Source organism: Chondrus crispus, genomic scaffold (assembly GCF_000350225.1).
Source record: "Chondrus crispus Stackhouse genomic scaffold, scaffold_233, whole genome shotgun sequence".
Classification (NCBI taxonomy): Eukaryota; Rhodophyta; class Florideophyceae; order Gigartinales; family Gigartinaceae; genus Chondrus; species Chondrus crispus.
The window spans coordinates 74,368-92,856 of NW_005179112.1; the positions used below are offsets into that span (position 1 = coordinate 74,368).

Below are 18,489 nucleotides of genomic sequence, written 5' to 3' on the forward strand. Positions count from 1 at the left end.
TGCTCAGCACTTACCAATGATGACGACGCCTCGTCAAGCAGAACAATAGCTGGTCCCTTGACCAGACACCTGGCGCATCCTACGCGCTGTCGTTCCCCTCCTGATAGGCGCACTCCCCGCTCTCGGACAAGGGTGTCTAGCTTCAGCGGGAGAGAATCAACGAAGTCTCACAAAGCAGCCGAACGTGCAGCGTCATAAATTTCAGCATCACATGCATCCGGTTTGCCGTATGAAATATTGAATCGCAGAGATCGGTTGAACAAGATCTGAATGTAATTGTCAGAGGCGCCGAGAAGAAAAAAAGAAAAGCCCACATTGTTAGTATTACAGGACATGGAAGGGCACCTCGTTCGCTCGCATTTGTCTCCACTCATGAGCGATAGAATTTCGTACCGTATCTTGGGCGACAACTCCAATTTGCTTGCGTAGACTCCTGAGAACAGTTCTTCACATTCTCGCCATCGATCAGCACTGACCCGCTATCGACATCATAGAATCTCAGCAACAGCCGAATGATTGTGCTGCAGCACGCAAATGGCGACAAAAATATAATCGTGTACAAGAAGAATGTTAGCTTCTCCGCAATTGCAAAGACAACTTTTGCGTCTCCCACACCATCCACAGCCTTCACAAAACCGCCCCCCAGACAGTAATTCAAAACTTACCTCTTGCCCGCTCCAGAAGCTCCAACGAACGCAACCATTCTCCCTGGAGCAACATGGAAGGAGATGTTACGCAGGCCGACTCAGGTCTTTCGTCGAAGGGTCCCTCGGCTGCCGACAAGTACGGGCTACTGGCGTGCAACAACTGGAAGGCACGAGGCAGCGAGGAGGATCTGGATTTGTACTGCGATTGGTATGGGCGCAGCGTGTTGCTCATGCCGGAAGACATGGTCCGAAGCGGGGGGAAGGGGTGCGTTGAGTTTGACGTTGCGACGAGCCATTATGTTTTCTGCCCGTTCGGGGGGGAGGAGGGGAAGAGGAACGCGGAGGTGATGGGTGGCATGAGCCTAGCGGTGGCAGTAGATGGGGTTAAAGCGGTTGGGGATGTGGAGATGAGTGATACTTGAATGGCGGCGGTATGAAGCCCCAAGAGCTTCGTGCCTTGGCGAAAGAGTGGGACACTAGCAGCAAACGTTGGTCGGTGGTCGCCACCGCGTGCTGCGCGGGCCGCGGCGAGGAGCGGAAACATCGAGAAAACAATAATATACGGCCACTTCGTACGTAACGGTACAGTAGCAGAGCGAGCAGAAGATCTGACGGTACATAAATTTGCAGTATGTAGCCCAAAACTCGCGGGTATCGCGGGTAGCGTGCTAGCCTCAAGAGTCTACTCGGCTCTTCCTCCATTTTTTGAAACGTGGGCGCTTGTGATAAATCGTCCCACGGTTGAAAATTGACGGCATACATGTGCTGGTCATGAAACTTCACGCCCTCCGCACGAACTCTTCACTCCTCCTCGGTGCGACCCAAACCACCATCCTCCCCACCGCCCGGCTATCCGCACCACTCAATCCTCCCCGCTGTTCGAAGACTTTTGCTCAGAAGTTCAGGCAACGGTGGAGGCTTTCCCACGCCCACGCCCACGTCCACGACCACGCCCACTCCCACGTCCGAGCCCTCGTCCACGTCCAGCACGACTTGCACGCCCACGTCCACTTCCACGACCTATACCCTGCGAAGCCGTCGCAGGGGTAGTCGTGGACTTGGGGATGTTCGGATCGACATTCTGCAGTGGTGCTGCAGACGCCCTCTCGTCAATTCTTGCGCGTTTGACAGGAGGCGCTGCATGTGCGGGCTCATCGTTAGCCGATACATTTCCATCAATTGCGCTTGGGTTCCGGCGACCCTTGGACTTCATTTTCTGGTCAGCAAGGTCTCTAATCGCCCAGTAGAAGGCCGTCTGCCGGAATACAACGAAGTCGCGTGATTCTGCTGCCAGGCGAATTACAGCTTCGCACTGTTCACGGTGGGTGGTGCGTGAGGCGGACTTCCAATTGAGTCTCCCGTAATCATCGCCTATGTTCTGCAGCATGAGAAGATCAAGTGCATCTTTTGCGTCTGTGTTCAACTTTTTGTCAGCGTAACCTTCTGAGAATTGAATGTATTTTTCTTGTCCGTCAGGAATTTTGCGTTTGCCTTATCGATCGCATCACGCAGGACCAGCGTTACATTGACCTCCCGCTTGAAGCCGACTTCGCCGCGCTTTGCGCTTGGGATCGGGGGCAGGGTGGTACTGGGATGTAGAGCGTCCAATCGCTTGTGAATCTTAGAAAGGTCTTTCGACCATCTGCAGAAGAGCTGTTCCATGAAACGCTCAAGCATGCGCTCGAAGGATGTGGTTGCCGGCATCACGTTTGGACGGATTGGGGCGTACGGGATTACGGGGAAATAGAACTGCGATTCGAAGAGTGAAAGAAACGAGGAGACGGGAAGTTGTCTTTTTATGGCTGATTGTGATGCGTCATTGTTGAGAGTTTCGGAGTCGGGGACCGTTTCGCGCCGATACGGTAGTCGCATTGCAGAACGCAATACGATTTGCGCTTCGTCGCCTTCGCCGCGTTTTTTACGAAGTGAGTGGAGGACACAGTACCACTCTGCCATGAGTGAGCGGCAAGAAACCATGGAACAATGTGTCTTTTGGGGTCTTGGCAGCCATGGTGCTATGCATATGACATTCTACATGTCGCGAGACTTTTTCTCTGGGAAGTTCTGATGTCTTCTTCGCCTCCGCGATCTGCATACGTGTGAACTCGGGTAAAATTCTACCTCCGGATCCATTCTAAGGCATGCCACCGCACTGACTGCAGGCAAATTTCTGTGGAGAATTGTTACGGCTAATTTGCATACGGTCTCTTGAGCAGCTTGCCCTGGGATAAGAACGTCGGATAGACGTTTTAGGTCGCGTGGTTTTTGGAAGTGTGAATTCGAAGATGGGGAAAACGTTTGTCTGCTTACCGGAGTATAAATGTCGCTGCTATCCGCCGGGGAGAAGAGTAGGACGCACAACGATGCTACAACATCGCCGATATGCAAATAAGCGGCTAGCCACAGAGGGACGGGATATTATTCTACCATGGGGACCACGGGAGCAAGACAGCGGAGAAGTGCGTGCGCGGTATGAGGCAATAGCGCAAAGTTTATTGTCAAATGCGTCGCAAGGAGCTGGCGGCGGAGGCCCTGTACCCCTCCACGCCAGCAACGATATGGCCGTGTCTGAAAGTGTCTCTGGACATACACCCAGCGAAATGAGTTTGGATGGGCCGCATGAATTTGTCGAGGACGAATCCCCGATTTCAGATGCAATCGGAGGGCACAGCGGACCTGAGGAGGCCCCGACCCCTTTGGCGGTTGATGCACTGGTGGAGCCTGACGTGCCCGTAGAAAACGAACCTGGAAGTTGGGAACCGCCTGGTAACGAAGCACATGTCTCTGGCGATGCAACGCAGCAAGTATCCGGACATATTAGTATTGCTGAACCTATTAGTGATACGGGACCTGCGTTTGACGATGGATGGAGTTTGGAAGATGAAGGGGAGGATGAGGACATAGGTGGTAGTCCTTTCGACATTGGAGATTCGAATCTCGAGCATTTTGACAGTGCGATGTCTGAGACAGAATCGAGTAACATGGACGATTTGGACGTACCGATAGACATGCCAGAATCGGAGCAGTCTGCCTTTAGGTTATGGGCAACAAAGTGCCGCGGATGGATTGATCTATTCTACAAACACGGCTTGACCCAAAGTGTTATGGAGGACACCCTCAGCCTCATCCACGCGCCATACAAAACATGGAAAACGATTGCTGCAGACCTCAAGAAGGACTCGGGTATGTCGGACGGCGTCAAGAAGTATGCAGTGTGTCCAGGGCACATGTGCTTCTTCGAGGAAAGCATTCAGAGCTGTAATGTATGTGGTTTAGGGAAGCCGGACCTCAACGCCAAACGTGTATCTGGTATGGAATGGATGACTCTAAAACCACGACTGCAAGACTGGTTTCTCGATAAGCAGCGCTGTGACCAACTGTACGGGTACATGAGCTCGAAGGAATACAATGATGATGGACGATCGAGAGACTTCTTCGACACAAAGGCGTACCAGCGGATATGCAATATTTATGGCGGAGAGGACAATGTGCAAGACGATATATTTCTAGCAGTTTCAACTGACGGGTTCCAAGCGTTTAGGAACAAGTCCTATGATGTCTGGCCCATTGCGGCCATCGTGTGCAACTTGGCTCCGCATCTACGATTCAGTGTCAAGAACGTTCTCCCCTTTGCCTTTGTCCCTGGCCCCTCCGAGCCAAGCAATTTACAATCTTTCATGGAGCCTCTGCTGAAGGAGATCGAGGATCTCAACGCTGATGGGGGCTGTATGTTTCAATTCTATGATGGCGTTGAACGGAAGGTGCGAGTGCACATTTTGTGGGTTACGGGTGATCTCCCAGCGGTCAAAAAGTTATCTGGCGTAAAGGGCCACAACGGGAAGTTGCCGTGTCGCTTTTGTACAATTGAGGGTATATGGTGCCCAGAGAATCGCCACAACTACTACCCAATTAAGGTTCGAGATGGGGTTAACGTATCAGAACGCTATGATGTGGAGTTTCTTCCACTGCGCACGGTTGAAGAATCTACAGCAACAATTGAGAAGCTGTCCTCGCTCTTCGGACAGCGGGAAGCAGAGCTCCAAGTCTCGGCAGGAATATCAGAAGGGTCAAATCTCTTTCGACTACCAAACTTGTTGCCGTATGTGTCCTTCCCGATCGATGTTATGCACCTCTTCTACAACATCAGTAAGGACATGTTGCGACTTTGGTGCGGCGATGGAGGTGATGACTATGTGCTGGGACGGGCTGCAATGCGAGATATCGACGCTGAGTTGCGGAAGTTTGGGGATGGTATTGCGAGCGAGGTTGGGGCACGCCCAAGACCGATTACAAGATTCAAAGACTGGAAGTCTGCGGAGCTGAAGGACTTTGTACTGCGCTACAGCTTGATTGTTTTAGACGGGTACCTACCACAGACATACCTATCAGGATGGGCACTGTTCGTTGAACTAGTGGATCTTTGTTGGAGGCCAGTCCTGACAGAAGAGGACATTTCTGAGGTTGGCGGACTCGCGCGCGACTTCTACCGGCACTACGAGGAGCACTACTACAAGTATGACGTGGCCCGAATGAACATGTGCAAGTACGTGTTTCACCTGATCTTGCACCTCGAAGAAGGCATTCGGGAGAGCGGACCCCCAGTGGGGTACTCCCAATATTGGACGGAGAGGTATATCGGTTGGATTGTTGGGAGACTCAGAGCGAAGAACCTCGCATCAGCGTCCCTCTTCAAGAGCGCACTATTTGGAGAGTCGTACAAAATGTACTATTCTGAACCGTTTGCGTCCAACGTCGCCGCGTACGAGGAGGTGGTTGAGGAAGGAGGATTCCAGATGCAGGGCAAAGGATACAGGCGCTGGCTGTCTTATGAAAATAGCGCTGATGTTCAGTTTCTTGCTCGTCTAAAGAGTTACCTCTTGCGCAAGTATGACGGGATGACAGGGAAGGAGGCCCAAGCTATTTTAGATGGGGTGGAGAATTGTGTTGTCCGGCCGCGTGTGCGCTTCCTATGCGGGTCGGACACGCAGACGGCTTCCTCCTATTATTGCTTGCGTGATTGGAATGGGTCCGACGGCAGTTCGCGAATAAGAGCAAGTTGGCATGTCGCATGCGAGATGGAGGTTGGGGGAATGTTGGCGGTGTACTACGGAAGGGTTCTTAAACTCGTGGAGTTTGAAGTTGATCTGAACTTTTCGAAAAGGTGGCAAACTGGCAAACGAAGTACCAAATAGCTCTCCTGGAATGTGCTTCTGGATTGGAAGTCGGGGAACAGCGCCAAGTCCACAAAAATTGTGAATCGGAACACGCCTTCTCCGCAGTTACTGTTGAAGACATTTGTATCGTCCAGCGGCTGATTAGCGTGGTAGATCACTTTGTACCGACACGGGGAGAGTACAGGGGCGCCAGCGCAAGCCGGTCAACTGCGAGAAGAGGCCGTAAACGTTGTTACTTTGTTGACGACTTTTCGCGCTCAGATCGGCTACTGATCTCGCAATGGACCTCCGGAGATGGTCGCAATCGCGTTTTGCGCGGGCGCCGTGGACAGGGACATAATTAAAATGCACTTCGTACATTTTGTCGATTGCAATTCGAAGACTCGGCTGCGAAGTGGAGGGAAAGGGAGAGCGATATGGACGGCATGGACATGGGTATTGAACCATACCCGGAACTGAAGTACAAGAAAGAACAGAATGATGAGAAATCGAGAGGGCTGACGTGAGCTCTGGATATCTGGTGTTTACTATTGTGCAGCGGCGGTATGAAAGACAAGAATGTCGTCATGAGAATGATACTGTCGAACAGAGGGAGCCGGCGAAGGAGATGGCATCGATGATGCATTATCATCACATTTCATGTTGGGGACGAGCGGTGTAGGTCGGTGGCGGGATCGGGCGGAGGGTGTTTGGAGGTTGGTAGTTTGCAGTGATGTAGATAGTAGGCGGTGATCACTAGCAACCATACTGTTGGCGTTCGTAGGCTACCCGCAGTGTGATCGGAGGACTAGGGGTGCAATCGTAGTATTTACGTAGTGTGTATGTAACAGTAGGTACAGCAGGGCGGAACTTTGGGTCAAACGTGCAGTGCTGTCGTATCACATGCGGAGTGCCACTGCAGTAGCATCCCCCGCCGTAGTTCATGCGGAGTGCCGCCGGAGTGGCATTCCCTCATCTCGCCATTGCTCGTCGAATTTCGCAAGTCGGGTGCCGTTATTCATCGTCTGCAAGAAGCCCACTCGCTGGTGGACCGCGATCCGAAGAGCGCCGTCAGCTGGATGGCCGTCAGCTAATACTACTTGCGTGCGGCAAGACCAAGGTCGCACGCCGGTTTCCACACAAGGCTACCACACTGGACGCAGGCTGGGCTCCCGCGTGCGTCGCTGTGGGTCACGCTTTCAGCCTCGACCTCGATGTTTCACTAAGACGCGACGCGCCATCGTGCGCCGCATTCTCTCCATCCTCGTCGTCTGCGGTCTGCTCTACTCCAGCGTCCTTTCCCCTCGCGCGTACCATGCAACACCCCCCGCCCCCGCAACCTCACCGCCGCCTTATCCCCTACCGGCCACCACCCGGCCACGATTCCCCCCACGCGCGTGGTCACCCGCCGTCCAAACACCTTCCTAGTCGTCATCCCGCACTGCCACGTCGGCAACCAGCTCTACTTCCTTCTCGAGGCCGTCGTTCTCGCGCGCCAAGCCCACCCCGGCCTCCTCCTCCCCTCCCTGCCCAGCCGAGAGTTTAGCAACCCTACCAACGTCACCTTTGAGCGTCGAGCTCTCTGGAAAGGCGATACAATCTGGTCCATATTTGGGAGCAGCATATTCCTTAGCGCGACCACTGCCTGTCACATCCTCAAATCCTGCGCCAGTCTGCCACGCTGCTGCAGTTTCTGAGACAAATCATGCAATCCCCTCGTGGCATTCGATGCCAACTCCCGTGCCAATACTTCCCGGCTCTCAGGCTGCGTCGACGCCTTCCTTACAGGCCACAATCCATGGTGCGAAGCCCTTCGCCATAAATTTTCCCTCCCAGTAATTTATATTTCTACTGTGCCCCGAAGACAGACCTCCCCCTCACCTCTAACACAAAGTTGAAGGCAGAGTCAATCCTTTCCCCCCTTTCGATACACCCTCCTTGACCCTTGCTCTGCTCTCCACTACTTCTGGTGCTAAGAACACCGTATCTCCACTCCTCTTCTTTTTCCCTCTCGCAGACACGAGACCCATCCTAACTCTACAAGAGAGCGCGCCGACGCTCACACGTCCGACTCTATTGGAAGTGCGTTCGTCTGCAGTCAACTACCGGCTAATTTTTCGCCTTGCTAATCTTCACTCTGGCAAAGCGCCACCCCACCAAGATGACCAGGCCCACCTCGGATCGCTTTGTCATCAACATGTTTCCACAACCTGTCCAAATGAATCCACAATCTGCCGACAACATCTGGAGCACCATACGCCACGCCATTTCCGAAATTATGAACCGCAACATTTCTAACCTCTCCTTCGAGCAACTCTACCGTTTTTCCTACAAAATGCTCCTGCACAAGCACGGCGATTTTCTATACAAAGGCCTGCTTGAACTCCTCACAGAGCACTTGCAAGGCGTCGCCGCTCTCATCAGCGACGCAGATTCCGAGGATTTCCCCCCGGGAGATCAGACGTTAGTGGGGCTGTTTGTCCCTCTCCCTGGCAGATGTACGCGAAGTCCTCATGTACATGGACAGGCATTATGTCAAGAGCAAGCAAACGAAAACTGTTCATGAGCTGGGCTTTTCCCTCTTTCGCGACGTCGTTATTCTCGAGTCTACTATTCTCCCACGACTCAAGGGCACCTTGCTCGGTATTATCGATGAGGAGAGGAATAGCGAAGCAGTGGATACCCATTTGATAGGCGCCATCACGCGTATGCTGACTGAGTTGCGCAACAACGAGCTTGGTAAGTCATTCTGCGTCAATGTCTTTGAGGAAGATTTCCTTGAACGCACGAAGCGCTTTGACGCACGCGAGGCACGTTTGTACTTATCGGAGACAACTTGTTCGGATTACTTGAGAAAGGCCAATAAGCGCATCCACGAAGAGCACATGGGCGTTGAATCTTCTGGAACTGCGAACAGATTCTAGGGTTGGCAAGGTGGCAGAGGTTGAGCTCATATCCACGTATATGACCCGTCTTGTCGATATGCAGAACTCCGGGTTGATTTGGATTCTGCGAAACGATAAGATTGCAGATCTGCGACTGACGTACTCTCTGTTCCGTGACATAAAGAAGGGAGATGAAACGTTGCGCACGAAGCTAAAAGATGAAGTCTTGGAGCGGGGCACAGACCTTGTACAGGATCCTGAGAACATCAAAGACCACGCTTCGCATATCAACGCAATACTTGTTCTCAAGGACAAGTACGACAAGATTATCAATTATGCATTTTACGTGCGTGCGACAGGTTCCTCTGAGGTTGTCACGAACGCGGCTGGTAGTACAATAATAGGGTTTGTCATGCAGACCATGCAGGAGCAACGTCTGAGAAGCGTGCCTTTTCTTCCAGCGGAAACGAGGCTGCACTGAATGCGAGTATGTCGGATTCATCGGTTGCACGTTCATGCGAAAGCAGGGCGATGACGTTTAGTGAGCGTATGCGAAAGGCTGTGATTCATGGGAAGCGAGTGAACAAGGACGTACTGAGTCTTGTTGAAGAGAAAGCAGACGAGGATTGGACACGGAATCCAGATGTGTGGGAAGGCTTCTTCTGGGAGATTCTACACAAGGGCGTTCATGGGAAGCCCATAGCGGTGAATTAAGGTGTTGACGTGGAGACTGAAGGGACATACAAGGGCGAGTCGTATGTGGAATTGTGCGGCACGGATGCTACAGGTCGTCTGGTAGAAAAAGAGAAGCGCCCTGTACCGGGAGGCAAGAAGGACGCCTCCAAGGCTGAAGCAACTGTGACCAGCGCCCCAGACAAAGCCGGAGACACCATCGAGGTTGACGAGAGAAAGCATTCGAATATTGGAAAGCCCTCTGCACAGCGATGCAAGAAACGAAAGCGAAAAGTAGAAACCTCTTTTGCTGACTTTCCCGGCCCCAAGTGCCATGTCGGCAATCTCAACATGGAACGCCTTTTGCGTCACATGCTGCGTATGCCGGGAGTGAACCACTCAATGTTCTACTTCGGTCACATGTTTACGCGATTTTGTTGGCACACCGAGGATGCGTTTTTGAATTCAGTTTCCTACCTTCGCCGCGGAAGCGCTGACAATATTTGGTACGCTATACCTCTGAAATACGCCGAGGCCTTCGAGACATATGCTGCCGAGAATGTTTTCAATGATCGGCTGGCCAAGGACTAGCCTTCTGCACAGAGATCTTTGATGTGCAAGACAACCATCTTTGATCTGAGGGAACTAAAAAGCCGAGAGATGGAATGCCATCGTATTCGGCACAAGCCAGGTTCCTTTGTATTGACAGAACCTCGTGCTTATCATGCTGGATTCAACTGCGGTTTCAATATCACCGAGGCTGTGAATTTTGCCAACCCAGGATGGTTCCCAATCGGCCGACAAGTGTCCCTCTGTGCTCGCCAAGGGGCCTACACTTTGATTGTACCATACGAATACCTCCTGTCTCATGAGGCCAAGTCGCTACGAGATGCGCACCTAACTACTACGAACATAGAGAGAATATCGCCAAGCGCAAGGAGCGGTGCTCGCATCCTTGCCGGCGAGCTTGGCGCAGTGTTGGAAGAGGTAGAAAGAAGGCTGTGGGAATACGCGCAGTCGAGCAACTGTCGGATCGCCATGTTGAATGACGTGGATAGGCTTGTTAAGAACAATCATCTGAGACCCGAGTTTTGACCTCGTGCTGGGATAGTGTGTTGGATATGTAAGCACGCTTGTCAATTTTACGCTGAGATCTGCGAAAGTTGCCCCGACAACCGTGAGGCACGATGTGTATCTCATTTTGGCCGCAAGTTTAGTTCTCGCTGCCGACGAGCAGGACACAGGCCTGTGCTGGTCAGGAGGCATGATTCTGTGCTTCTTGGGAATCATTCCTTTCGCCTGAAAGATGTGGCTGGCGTACAGTCAAGCACCGAAACTTTTTGCACAGAGGCAGAGGTTTTCTTCGGATTTGGAAAACGCCGCTTCGGAGCTCTGGGCTTCGGTTGAAATTCCAACCAAGCCCGACCCCCTCCGCCACGTCTTCCCCGTCTCCTATCTTTCATCCCCTCATCTTCATCCCCGGTTTCCAAGGCACCCTCCTCTGCCACCGCTCGCGTCCTCTCTTCCTCGGCCCCGTTACACCTTCTACCTACACTCAGCTGTATCCTACGCATTATCCTCTTTCCCTCCCTCTCTCTGTAGAATATCCGTCCTCCACAAGCGCTCCATCCCCACATTGGCATATCGGCCACTGCCAACCGCTCCCTACGCGCGGCCCGGTGCATGCACTTTTCACGTATCTACGAGCAAACGGTATGGCTTATGTCAGTGCAGTTGGCTATAACTGGCGCCACGACACATCCATTCCGTCCGAGAAGCCCTCTGGCGAAGGAGTTCTTCCGAGGAGACGATGACAAGTGCGTTACAGAGGGGTTTAGTTTTGGCGCAGGTGGGTTGCCATCATTGAGGTTGGAGGAATTTTGCTTATATCACATTGGGCGTTTTCTCGTTTTTATTGCACAGGTGCACCAGCTTACACGTCCCAGGTTACGAAAGAAGAGTGTCACCGTTCTAGAGCGTGTCACTCTGGTCATTTCAGACGAAAGTCAGGTAAGCTTATTCGTTAATGGGACTAAGTCGGGGCGCAATTGTCCTTGTCAACCGAGTATACATTTTCCGTCTTCAACGTCTGTTTTGGGTTGTCTAACGCGCGCGCGGTTTTCTTTTTTGCGACCTCCCAGCTTGTGCTTTTGAGTTCTTCCTCCCTGAATGAGTTTGATCTTGCAAAGAGATTTCTAAACAACGTCAACGTCGCAAATCAATGGGAGGCCGCGGAGATTGAGGCCGCCGAGGCAGAGCGGGACGAGGCCCGACGCGAGCTTGAGGAGCTGACAAAGGGCATGCACGAGGGGGACGATGAAAAGGGCGATGTTGAGGAAGACGTCTCTCCCGCGAAGGACGACCTGCCGGAGTCTCCGCAATTGAAAGACATGGAGGAGAACGGCAAGGATGGTTGTTCTGCTTCTGGTGGGAGCCCAATAAAACGCAAGCTTAGTGAGGCCTTTGGACTACCGAGCAGGAGCGGTCCGAGGCGCATCTGCCGCGAGGTCGAAGAGGTGGTGGAACATAACGACGGCTATCTGATTACAAGGGTGGTCACGAAAGTATTTGACGACGAGTGTAACGAGTTGCCTGATGACACCCCGGTCACGGAAGAGCCGGAAAAGCCTCAGTCTCCATTGAATGCCGCGCAAGCGCTGGGCTTGCGCGGCATTGCGCAGCGCGTCTCTTTGCGCCCGAGCTTGCCGAGGTGCTCGTCGGAGTGCCGCTGCATGTCTTCGAGCGCCCCACGCGATGCGGGCGGCGCGCCGCCATCGCCTCGGGCGGCAGCGTCGCCTTGCACGAGAGCGCCGACGTGTCCGCACCCCGCTCGCCGACGCCCTCACATCCCCGACCCGCCTCACATGTGCCCTTCGTCTATCCCGTCCTCCACCTGCACCCCCAGTCAACATACCGACACCCTCACTGTACGTACTGCGGTGGCACTGCGTTAGGTTTACTTGGGGATGCAGATAGTAGAACGATGTAAATGGGAGCGGTTACGAAGCACTCCGAGCTCGCATTGCACTGCATTTACATACATATTGGACGCAAAGAGAATAAGTACAGGCCCGAGACGCTGGTTCCAAAACGGGTTTCCAATGCTGTTTAGGGTGTCGGATCGGAGGGTAATTCCAGGGTGGCTCGCATGCACATGGAGTGTACAACACTCCGTGTGCATGCAATGTGCACTCATATTGCGCTTTCATTGGGCAAGGTGAGTGCGCGTCACGTGCTCTACAGTACATGGCACCAATAAGCAAATTGCCCTCAAATTACGCTCCAAAAACTTTTGATTTTTCTACTAGGGAGCCGTTCTCACCCATATGAAACGGAGAGCTCGGGACAGTTACGGTGACGAAGCACCGTATCGATCTTCAAGAAGGTACACGACCGGTACATTGTCAGCCGTATCGCGCAGGCCCAAAGTCGCGCGAAATTCAGCAGTCCGAAGTGGACAAGATGCTGAAGGCCGGTGTCATCGAACCGGCATACTCGGAATGGGCAAGCCCGGTAGTACTGGTACCGAAATCGGATGGTTCTCTCCGATTTTGTGTCGATTACCGCAGGCTCAACGCCCTAACGGTCAAAGACACATATCCGTTACCACGGATGGACGAGTGTCTCGACTCGCTTGGCGACGCCAAGTTCTTCACCACGCTGGATTGCAACAGCGGATACTGGCAAATACCAGTAGCCGAACACGATCGGCATAAAACGGCATTCACTTGTCATGCTGGTTGTTACCAGTTCTGCAGGATGCCGTTCGGGCTTTGCAATGCCCCTGCCACGTTCCAACGAACGGTGGATATCCTCCTCGCAGGGTACAGGTGGCGTAGTTGCCTGGTATACCTAGACGATGAGATTGCCTACTCCAGTTCCCTGGAGGAGCACCTCCAACACGTGAAGGAGGTACTGACCGTTTTACGGGACGCTGGGTTATCTCTGAAACTCAAGAAATGTAATTTCTTCGTCCAAACTGTGGACTATCTGGGACATGTCATTCGACCAGGTAAGTTGCATGTGGGAACCAAGAACACCGAAGCCATCGCCGGATTTAAGGAACCTCGCAACCAGACACAGCTCCAGTCCTTCTTGGGGCTGTGTAACGTCTATCGACGTTTAGTGCCAAACTTTGCACGAATTGCGGCCCCACTAAACGCGCTGCTATGTAAAAAGCAGGGATTCGACCTGCCTTGTTTCGATGAGAAGCAATACAGTGCGTTCCAAGCACTGAAACGGGCGTTAATGTCGCCCCCCGTCCTGGCTCTCCCCCGAGCTAATCTACCATTCACGGTAGACACCGATGCCTGTGATTATCAGGTCGCGTGCGCGTTGAGGCAGACGCATGAGGATGGTAGTCGCCATCCGATCGGCTATTGCAGTCGATCATTGACCGACGCTGAGCGCAACTACAGCGTCGGCGAGAAGGAGTGCCTCGCCATGGTTTAGGCCGTACAGATACTGCGGCCCTACTTGGAAGGTCAACACTTCCAAGTTTATACAGACCACCAAGCACTCAAGTGGATTCTTGGTGCGTCTGACACGACTGGCCGACTGGCCAGGTGGAGGCTTCGCCTCTCCGAATTCGAATTCTCAGTTGAATACAAAAAAGGCGCGAAAAACACGGTTGCGGACGCCGTGTCTCGTGTGGAGACTACGGGCGAAATGATAGGCTCAATCGACGAGGAGATTCCATGTTTTTGTGTGGAATCTGGGAACGACCGGGTAACGGTAGACCCATGGTCGATAAGCAACCCACGCTGTGACGTTGACAAGGACATTGTTGATGATGAGGACCTCTTCGACGAGAGACTCGTCAACCAGGGGGAGGTGTTTGCCGTTGAACGTACGGACCCCCTGTCCTCGGTCTTCTATAAGGAACTCGTCCGTGCCCAGGCGGACGACGCTTTCTGCCAACGCATTCGAGCACGGCTCGACCGCGGAGCAATAACTCCCTACGAGGTCAATGACAGAGACGTCCTCGCCCGCGTGTCACCATGCAACCACGCACGACAGATGTACTTGCCAAAGAACCCGCGTGATAAAGTGCTTCACCTCGCACATTACTCCCGTACAGCAGGTCAACGAGGAGGGCCGCGTATGTACAGTACGCTTCGACGGACCTTTTATTGGCCGTCGATGAGCGTCGATGTCTACAATTGTGTCAGGCATTGCGCCCCGTGCGCTAAAGAACGCGTGAAGTTACGACGCCACGCGTCGTTCATGAAACTCTTTCCGGCAACGATACCGTTAGAGTATGTCGCCATCGACATTCTCGGCCCATTGCCGAGAACGAGTCGCGGAAATCGGTACTTGCTGGTCATTTCTGACCGCTACAGCAAGATGACTGAGACCGCGCCCCTCGCAAACGTGACAGGCCTCACGGTCGCGCGTGCCTTTTGCGAGAAATGGGTGTTTCCATACGGACCCCGGCTTACCTCTTATCAGATCGAGGGGGCCAGTTCACGGGAAATTTGTTCCAAAACGTATGCTCGATAATGGGCACACGTAATGCCTACACCTCAGCATACCACCCCCAAACCAACGGGCAGGTGGAGCGATTTAATCGCACAATCCTTTCCGCGCTCCGCTCCCTTTGCACGGAGGAAGGAAAGGATTGGGACACGTTCTCGTCAGGTGTGACATTTGGCTACAACTGCACCGTGCACCGTGCAATTGGGATGACTCCCTATGATCTCGTATTGAGTCGACCTCCGCCCAACCTCTGCATTGAGAATGTAGAGTCCGTGGACCACGGACGCTTACCACCATGGCAAGCTCGTCTTCGATTTACGACAATATTACGGACATTGATGACAACCGCAAGTGAGCTCCTACGCAAGGCGCAAGCCCGCTACAAAGCGGACTTTGACCGGCACGTAAGGCCAGTCAATTATCACCTCAAGGCCGGTGATCTAGTCTATCTCCGACGTGAGGCTCCCCGTCCGGGGGAGAGCGACCACAAACTTCGCCCCAAGGCCATTGGGCCATTCGAAGTATTGGCAGTCAAGCCAAACGATCGCACAGTCGTCATAGCGCGAGATGGCGATCGAGATACAGTGTCGTACGATCGCATCGTACTGGCGCCAATGCCGGACACAGATAACACTCAGCAAGACCCGGCTCTTGTCCCTCGCTCGACAGATGAGAACGTTGTGACTTCTGATGATGACGACAACGCTGACCTCGATGGTCAAGGCAGAGAGCCACCCAGCAGCACACGTGTGCTCCGCGCTGATGGGAATACGAGCTCCCGCTTGCTGCAATCCCCTCGGAACGCGACCGCGGCCACAGACGAGCCGATACCAACCGCTCAGGGTCGGTTGAATAATGACCCGGGTCAGGGACCATCAATCCCATAATTGGAGGTCGACGGCAAGAAGGCCGACACCTCCGGTGACGAGTACATCATCGATAAGCTCATTGAGCATGACGACAAGCGGGACAAGTATCTCGTCCGATGGGAGGGGTATCCTCCCGACGAGGCCACGTGGGAACCACCATCACACCTGCCAATTGGTGTGATAAATCGCTTTCGACGGCGCAAGGGACTTGACCCCCTACCGTTGACGGAGGAGGCCGCTCCTCCGTGACGCGCCGCCCGCACGCCAATCTTGGAAGGGAGAAGGGCCTTTGTTTCCCCCTGTGCAGCGAAAATGTATCCGCCGTGTGCAGCTATACCCCTCGGGACCGCTGCGTTTCCGACGGAGGGAGATATTCGCGACGAATTAATCTTGAGGTTCGTTTATTGACGATAGTCTACTACCCTACGGACCTCGAGATGGACCACTGATGCAGCGCTACTCCCCGCGCATTACGGAATCGCCGGTAGCCGCCTCGGCCGCCCCCGCATCGCCGTGAACGGGCGGCTGCGGGCTCTCCAATTTACCCTGGAGTGGATCGAGGATAGCGGGAATCGTCGGCCTGCCGCGAACCCCGTTATCACGAAGCAGCGCTGTCAAGCCCTCTTGCTCCAGGACGAGAGCAGGGAGAACGTCGTTCGCGACCCGGCGGCGTTGGGACGTTAAGCTTCCCAACCCCGCACGACTCCTCTTCCCAAGACGGGGAGCGGAGTAATCCGAGCCGTAGACGGCTCGAGTACCTCGCCGTTGTCCGTGCGGTAAGTTTATTTGAGCTAAATGATTCGTCGTTTCATAGACGCGAGTCCCCCATTACGGGTGACTCAAGGGGACGACCATCATCCCCCATCTCGATATACATGTCATCATCGAGATTTGTACACCATTCCACGGGGTCGAACTCAACCCAATCCCCACCCTCAAACACAGGGGTAAACCTCCCTGTTTCCTCCGGGAGTTGCCGGTTCACGGGAGCGACGCGATCCCAGCGGATCACGCGGATCTCCTGCAGTACCGCAGCCAGGTCCGCGGCGTCGTTCGGCGCGTGGGGAATGATATTCCCAACGCCCAGGAGCGTAATGTCCTCCTGTAGCATGGGAGAAATCCGGAAGACGTACCCGGCACGCGTTTGATACAGCGCGTTGGCAGCCACGAGGGCCGCCCACTCGGTGCGAACAATTTTCCATTCTAGAGCCAGAGGATCCGCCATCAGGCGGCTTCCCATATATGTCACAGCGGGAGACCTCTCGATCCTATCCCCATAAGGGACCTCAACGTCAGCCCACCAGTGAGGAGGGTTGACGTACTTGCTTCCAAGACAATTACGGTTCAAAGCCGTAATCTCCCTACATTGTGTCGGGAAAAGTAGGGAGTGCTTGTGGCGCATCTTGCGCTCAAACGTCCGGTCGGTGAGCGGCATGACCACTTGAGGGTCAGCCACCGTGAGGTTCGTCGCATACGGCGTCGCGCTCCGACCTGGCAAGACCAGGGGGTGCTCCAGCACAAGTAGCCCCGAATCAACTTCCGCATGACCGCGGAGGACTTCGGCATGATCAATTTGCCGAAGTCGAGCAACGTATCTCTCCTCGCGCTCGAAGCGCGCGTACGCCAAATCAAAGCGCCACGTCGTCGGTATGGGACACCGATGGGGCTTCAGAAGGGCCAAACGCCATTCAACGGCGTTGCGGAACCTGTGCGCTGCTCCTGCTGAGCGCGGCAGGAACCGAGGGTCCGGATCCGTTCTTATGGACCAGTCCCACCTCCGACGCACCACGTCGGGGAGGTCGCGTCGACTGAACTCCCCGTACGAGGAGTTGGCGGCAGCGGAACCGCGCGTTACCAAGTTGTCTCGTGCATGCTCGCGAGTATTCTCCATATCAGAATAGGTCATGGAGAATGTTGTTGGGGGCGGGGGATGATGATCTCCTTCACAACACCCTTCGAACGTTTTCAAGGATGAGCGTCAAGCTTTGCGGGCCGCTCAGGTCTTGGAGGGGGGACGTGTGGTACAATACATATGGTAGCGGTAGGGTGTTACAGGTGTACAGGTGGCATACTCGGATCTGGTTCTGGATCCAACCGTGTCGCTGATCCAATCCGAGAGTAGTGGCTTTAAGCCCACCCCTTACAGTAGCCAAACTGTAATTATAGTACAGTGTCACCGGCGGTACTTTACCTAACCCGCCGGTGCCACCTCCCCCTTCGTAAAGCAAGCAATCACCCCCGGTTCTCTGGATGTTGGAGCTACTAGGACGAGTCTCTGGTACGTCCCCACACCCAGGGGTCCCCCTTTTAGGTTGCTTCCTTCCTTCGGGTCGTACGTACGCGTGTCATATTGCGCGATTCCTTTCCTCTTCCCCTTTCTGACAGGTTGGCTATCCCTACAGCTGTCCCTATTTCCCCGGTTCGCTATCCTTACGGCTATCTGCTCTTCTTTGCCTTTTCCTCTTTTCTGCCCTCTACCACAGCTTTCCCGGTCTATGCTGTTGCAGTGTTTCTACTGCGCTGTCCCTGCACGGGACTGGTCTCTCCGGAGAGACTCGGGCTACAGAACCCGAGTCTGTACCTCGATCCGCACCGGAGGATCGACGGTACCACAGCCCGTATACCCCAATAGTGTTTCATCTGCATTGAGGCTCAATCCCACGTTTTACGTCCATTTCAAGTACCTCAAAAGTTGTTTTGCAGCCGTACAGTGTACATCGATGTATGTGGTTATACATTTGGCCAGGTATGCAACTACATACATAACGTCAGGTCTTGTAGAAGT

At 53.8% G+C, this 18,489-nt stretch overlaps 1 protein-coding gene across 1 annotated transcript; it reads right to left on the bottom strand.

The window, feature by feature from the left end:
• Positions 1 to 207: 207 nt before the first annotated feature.
• On the bottom strand, positions 208 to 703 carry CHC_T00004478001 (hypothetical protein). Its single transcript, XM_005715883.1, has 3 exons — positions 666 to 703; positions 394 to 521; positions 208 to 266 (listed from the first exon to the last, which is right to left on the bottom strand). The coding sequence occupies exons 1-3, from the start codon at positions 701 to 703 to the stop codon at positions 208 to 210; spliced, it is 225 nt and encodes a 74-aa protein (XP_005715940.1).
• Between the last annotated feature and the right edge of the window lie 17,786 nt (positions 704 to 18,489).